Source organism: Mesoplodon densirostris, chromosome 7 (assembly GCF_025265405.1).
Source record: "Mesoplodon densirostris isolate mMesDen1 chromosome 7, mMesDen1 primary haplotype, whole genome shotgun sequence".
Taxonomy (NCBI): Eukaryota; Metazoa; Chordata; class Mammalia; order Artiodactyla; family Ziphiidae; genus Mesoplodon; species Mesoplodon densirostris.
Genome location: NC_082667.1, coordinates 10,620,509 through 10,626,599, shown reverse-complemented (window position 1 = coordinate 10,626,599; position 6,091 = coordinate 10,620,509). Strand labels below are relative to the sequence as shown.

The window sequence follows — 6,091 nt, the reverse complement described above, 5'->3', positions numbered from 1 at the left end:
CGAGTCAGTGCTAACCTGAGCCAGTCGGCCTCCGGCGGAGGGAGCAGGGGAGGCCGGAGGGCGGACGGCGGAGCGCGGCGCGTGGCGCGCGGCGCGCGGCGGCTGGGCCGCAGGAGGGCGCCTCCTCCCGGCCAGGCACGGCCCCCCTCCCGGCGCAGGGGCAGGCCGGGGCGGGGGGCCCCGGAGCCGGCGCGGCCTTGGCCCCGTCGAGGAGGCCGGGGGGTCGCGGGGGCGGGGCGATGCCGGGCGGCGGCGGAGGCCCCGGCCGGGGCCCGTGACCATGGGCATAGCCGAGTCCACGCAGGACGAGCTGCCATCGGACGCGGAGGAGCAACTGCGCAATGGCGAGCAGCAGTTGGAGCTGAGCGGGAGGCGGCTGCGGCGGCTGCCCAGCGCCGTGTTCGCGCTGAGCCGCCTGCAGAAGCTGTACGTGAGCGGCACGGGGCTGCGCGAGCTGCCCGATGAGATCGAGGAGCTGCGCGAGCTGCGCATCCTGGCGCTCGACTTCAACAAACTCGAGCGCCTGCCCGACGGTCTGTGTCGCCTGCCGCGCCTCACGCGCCTCTACCTGGGCAGCAACCGGCTGCCGGCACTGCCCGCCGACTTCGCGCAGCTGCAGAGCCTGCGCTGCCTCTGGATCGAGGGCAACTTCCTGCGGCGTTTCCCGCGGCCGCTGCTGCGCTTGGTGGCGCTGCAGTCGCTGCAGATGGGCGACAACCGGTTGCGTGCGCTGCCCGCGGAGCTGCCGCGCATGACGGGCCTGCGCGGCCTCTGGCTCTACGGCAACCGTTTCGAGGAGTTCCCGCCCGCATTGCTGCGCATGGGCCGCCTGCACATCCTCGACCTAGACCGCAACCGCCTGGGCGGCTTCCCCGACCTGCACCCGCTGCGCGCCCTGCGCGTTTTCTCCTACGACCACAACCCGGTCACTGGGCCCCCCCGCGTCGCCGACACGGTCTTCCTTGTGGGCGAGGGCGCCGTCGAGCGCATGGCCGAGCGCGACGAACCCACGGCCCGGCCGCCGCCCCGGCGCCCAGCGCGGGCCTTTGAGGATGAGGAGGAAGAAGACCTGCTCATAGGGGGCGGGAGCTCCCGGGCTCTGGGGCCCCCCGTGGACAGCCTCTGCGCCCTGGAAGCAGCTCCAGGACTGGGCACCTGAGCCTGTGCTCTGGGTGTTGGGCCTCCGCCACTCTGGGAGGAGGGCCTCTGGGAAGGTTTGTGGGAACGGTGGGTCCCTACTTGAGGCAGAGAAGGGGTCTCTTTGGGCAAGCTGCCGGGGACAGGCAGGCCTGGGGGCCGTCTTCAGACATTCCAGGGTAGTGAAAAGACTGCCTACTGGCTGGTCTCTGGGCGGATTTCAGGCCAAGAAGTCCCGGTTCCGTCCAGTTCTTATAGCTCCGTCTGGTCCCTGATAGAGTCACTGACAACACAGTAGTAAAGGCACCAGCTTCTTCCTGGAACCAGGGTCACACTGACCATGGAATCATCCCCTTGGCTGAGTCTGGAAGCTCAGGGCACCCAGCAACCTCCCTCCTCCTGGAGTCTGGGTCTTCTAGGTCCACCCTTTCTGGTGCAGGAGCCGCTACCTCTGGAGTGGACCACATGCCTGCTTGAGGCAGAACTGCCCCCAGAAGAAGGCCTGGCCCAGGGGCAGGGGCTTGGCGTTGGGGCTGGTGCCCAGGACAGACAGGTGTGGGAAGCCGGGATTGGGGCCCTAACACCATAGCTGCCCTGTTCCTCCACCAGGGCTCACGGTACATACCTCCCTCCCCAGGTCCCCTAAATTTTGTGTGGGGAAGGGGGGACTCAGAAGGCAAGGTCTCTGCCCTTGCTTTTTATTCTGTTCTCTTCTTCCAGCTTGTGCCTGGAATCTTGCTGGGAAAGAGAACATTCCCTCCCTTCCCCACAGCCTGAGCCTTCCAGCTGTCAAGTTTGAAAAGAAGCCACTGTGCCTCTAGGGCCTCGTGCACTGGAGAGAGAGGCTCTCTACTCTGGGCGGCTGCTCCAGTGTAGCCACTGCCTGTACTCTCCATTCCCTTAAATGGGCACCATCAGGGTGGCTGGCATGGCGCGGGGCATGGGACGATCACTGTGTGCCTCCACTCCGTCACCAGGACAGCCTCCGGGGCTGAGGAGTGAGGCCTTGCTCTGCAGTTCCCAGGGCCAGATCTTTCCCGTCCAAGCAATAATGGGAGGAGGGCCCAGGGCCAGGGCCACTCAGGGACACTGTCGGGGGCAGGGCCCCCCCAGGGTAGCATTTTCTTTAGGAAGAAAAAAAAAACTGGCTGTAAACATAAATTATATTTCTCGGAGAAAGAATGTGCGTTTCCCACATGCCTGTTTATTTATAAGCCCTGGGAGCACTGGGTCCCGTTGCTGTGGGGACTGTGGGCTCCCTCTGGCACTGCCCTCTGTCCATGTGCTCCAGCTCTATGTCACAGTGGCCCCGGCCAACTGTTGTGTCCTGTCTGGGGAACAAGAGCTTGTCTTCAGTCACAAATGGCTTTGGCTGCTCAAGACTGCTCTCTCATATGGCTGTATCTTACTCTCTGCTACCTGGCCACCGCCCCTCACCCCCAGTCCCCCTTCCTTGGTCTTCTCCAGCTCAATTCTCAAATTCCTGACTCTTAATATGTTTCTGAATCTCAAGCTTGGCTGACCTTTCTTTATTCTTTCACTGGCACTGACCCCCATCCTCCCTGTCTGACTCTGTTCTTCCCTCCTTCCATCTCCCTGGCTCCATTTTCCTCTCTCTGTCTCTCCCTCTTAGTCTTTTTTTTTTTTTTTTTTACTCAGTCATTACTTTCTTCCCTCATTGTTCAGGAAAAAAAAGAAAGTATAAATATTTAAAGAAAGAGAGAAAATTGTAAACCCGCAAGCCTAGAGGCCCATCTCCCTTGAGAAGATGCTGCCAGGACACCATCACCATGGCAACAGGGATGATGTCATGCAAGGCCCAAAGGTCAGGCCTGGCCCAGCAGCTCTGCTGGCCACTGGGCTGGACCTGGGGGTTAGGAGGAGGCTGGGGATAGATCTGAAGGAGTCAGCTTGGGAGAGTGAAGGCCTCCAATGGACAGAAAGTGCTCTTAGGGTGGGAAAGATTGGAGGCTGCCTCCTTCTCAAGGAGGAAGAGAAAAAAAAAAAAAAAAGGGCTTCCCTGGTGGCGCAGTGGTTGAGAGTCCGCCTGCCAATGCAGGGGACACGGGTTCGTGCCCCGGTCCGGGAGGATCCCACATGCCGCGGAGCGGCTGGGCCCGTGAGCCATGGCCGCTGAGCCTGTGCGTCCGGAGCCTGTTCTCCGCAACGGGAGAGGCCACAACAGTGAGAGGCTCACATACCGCAAAAAAAAAAAAAAAAAAAAGGAGGAAGAGGAGTGTGGGGGTTGGCTGCAGACCTTGTCCCTCCCAGGGCTCCTCAGGTGCCCATGCTCCCCATGTTGAGGCTCCATCAGGGCCAGTGGTCCCTCCTGGGGTCTTGGAACTTGCAGGAAGGAACTTGAGTTCTTAGTCACTCAGGTGGGGTAGGAGTGTCAGCCATCCAGACTGTCCTCTTGCCCTGTGAGTCCTATGATGGCATATTCCCCTGGGCCTAGAATCAGAAGGCATGGATTTCAGTCCTGGGACTTCCCCGGTGGCACAGTGGTTAGGAATCTTCCTGCCAGTGCAGGGTACCTGGGTTCGATTCCTGGTCCGGGAAGATCCCACATGCCGTGGAGCAACTAAGCCCATGCGCCACAAAAGCCACAACTACTGAGCCTGCGTGCCACAACTACTGAAGCCTGCGCACCTAGATCCCGTGCTCCGCAACAAGAGAAACCACCGCAATGAGAAGCCCTTGCTTGCCGCAACTAGAGAAAGTCTGTGTGCAGAAACGAAGACCTAACACAGCCAAAAATAAATAAATAAAAATTAATTTAAAAAAAAAAGAAAGCATGGATTTCAGTCCTAGTTCTACTATTGACCGAGAGATCTTAAGCAAGTCATGCCCCTCCCTGCCCCCCAGGCCTCAGTTTATCCATCTGCACACAAGGAGCTGGGTTTATTTAGAGCTGATGCTGCAGCTCAGCACTCCATGCAACCTGGTGTTTGTCCACCTTCCCTTTATGCAAATCTCAGAGGTAGGGGAGGGGGTTGCAGGGGAGCCACAGTTATCCTGGAATAACTGCCAGCCCAGATTCCCTTCCCCTCTCTGGTCTGTTTCCCTGTGCCTCTTCCCCCGTTGCACTCGTGCGAGGACTCTAGGTCCCGGCAAAGGCCCTGTGATAAGTCCCCCTGGGCCCTCCCGAGGCACACAGGGCTGTGCCTTTTTGCATTGTCAAGGACGGCACCCTTAGCCACAGCCGCTCGCCAGCCAAGCAGGGCTGCTGAGGCTGAGTTTCTCTGCAGGGAAAGAGGAGAGAAATGTGTTAGAGGCCCGGGAACCAGCTCTGCTGCTTGCTTGCTCTTCACATCAGGAGCCGCTTTCTCTTGGGAAGTTAGAGAGTTGGGTTAAAGTGGGTGCTGATGCCTGGTTTGAGAGCGCTATTGAGGGTCTCTGTCTCCATGTAGAAATGGGGGAGACTAGGATAGGAAAGGAGCTGTTGCCAGGGAAGCTGGGCGTCACAGCTCTCCTTGGTGATGAAGAGAGAACTGTATTAGGAGTCTTAGCTCGCCTGCTCCCCACCCCCATCCGCCTGCTGGGGACTTCTCACGTGGCCTTGGGGGAGCAGGGAGAAAGGGAGACGACTTTTGTAGGGGCACTTGTTAACAGTGACCACATCGATAGCTCCGCACGTTGTTGGGGGGACGGTCAGGGGTGGGCGGGCCATGGGGGAGCAGGGCAGAGGCCAAGGGAGTTGGCAGATCAGACCAGGAAGGCAGGCTGTGGGGACTGTGATGAGACCAGAGCAGAGGCAGCGATGGGGCAAGGGACAGGCCTGGGGAGGTAAGTGACTTGCCCATAAATGGGTGTTAGGTCTCCTAACCCAATGCTCAATCCGTGCCACAGGAGATCCTCTCTGTCCATGGCTGGTGGTCAGGTCTGGGTGTGGAATAAGTGGGAATCGTAGCCTGTCTTCCTCCCGGGGCCTCCCAACAGCCAGATCTGCTGGCCGGCGGAGCAGCAGAGATTGGATCCTTTCCTGGCTTCATTACCGCCATCCCCCTCTTCCCGTCCACACTCAGGGGCTTCGGAAAGCCGGAGAACAAGGTGCTCGGGACCTGGGGGCCCTGCCCAGAAGCATCTCCCTCGCATCCAATGCCACCACATCAGCTTGCTCAGCCATCACCCCAGAGCTTCCTTAAGACACCTGGGCACTCTTGTTCTGAGGATGGACATTTATTAGCACACCCGAGTGTGCTGCACGGAACATGTATTCAGACAGGGATCCCTGCCCAGGGGGGCTCACAATCTAAAGGTGACACCACACATACACACAGGACACAGACACAGAGAGCGGGGCATCTTCAAGGGACACAGATGGTTGGGGAGACACGCGCTGGGGCATATGGGGCGTGTTCAAGCGTTGTCCTTCTGGTTGTCTTTGTTGGGGAGGGAGAGGGAAGCAGGACGTGGCCTTCCAGAAAGCAGCGGAATCCAGGAGGGACTTGCAGGAGAAAGAACACCAGAGGGCACTGGTCCCAGACACAGGGAGGGATGGGGAGTCTCTGCAGGCATGGATGAAGAGAGACCCCACGAAGTGAAGGCAGGAGAAGGCAAAAAAGGCCAGGAGGAGGCCTGGAGCCCATGGCATGGGGCTGCCACCTCTGCCAGGCCGAACTGTCCTGCTTTCAAGCCTAGTTTTTCCAGAGCGAGCCTGAACAGAAGTCCTGGCAAGGAGTGCTCGTGTGAGGCTACCTCCCAGACCCTAGGGCTCCCTCCAGTCTCTGAGCCAGAGATCAGAACCTTTTAACAGGACACTGAAACCAGGCTGTCGGAAATTCATAGGGCAGAAGGGGAGAGGGCGGGCAGCTTCAGGTGGGGGTACTTAGTGCAGGAGGCACCGTGGCCCCTTCACTCGGAGTGGGCAGGGGACACACGACAACAGAGGGCACTCATTTCTTGGGTGCCTGTAACAGATGTAGCACCTTCCTTCTGAAGCACCCCGAGAGCC

The 6,091-nt window shown here is 59.6% G+C and overlaps 1 protein-coding gene across 1 annotated transcript; it reads left to right on the top strand.

Annotated features, from left to right (window-relative positions):
• The first annotated feature begins 280 nt into the window (after positions 1–280).
• On the top strand, positions 281–1,159 carry LRRC10B (leucine rich repeat containing 10B). Its single transcript, XM_060105503.1, has one exon. It carries the CDS (start codon positions 281–283, stop codon positions 1,157–1,159), a length of 879 nt encoding a protein of 292 aa, XP_059961486.1.
• Positions 1,160–6,091: the final 4,932 nt, after the last annotated feature.

Bases quoted from the DNA above. Each gene is read 5' to 3' on its own strand.
- LRRC10B (XM_060105503.1), top strand. From the start codon at position 281: ATGGGCATAGCCGAGTCCACGCAGGACGAGCTGCCATCGGACGCGGAG.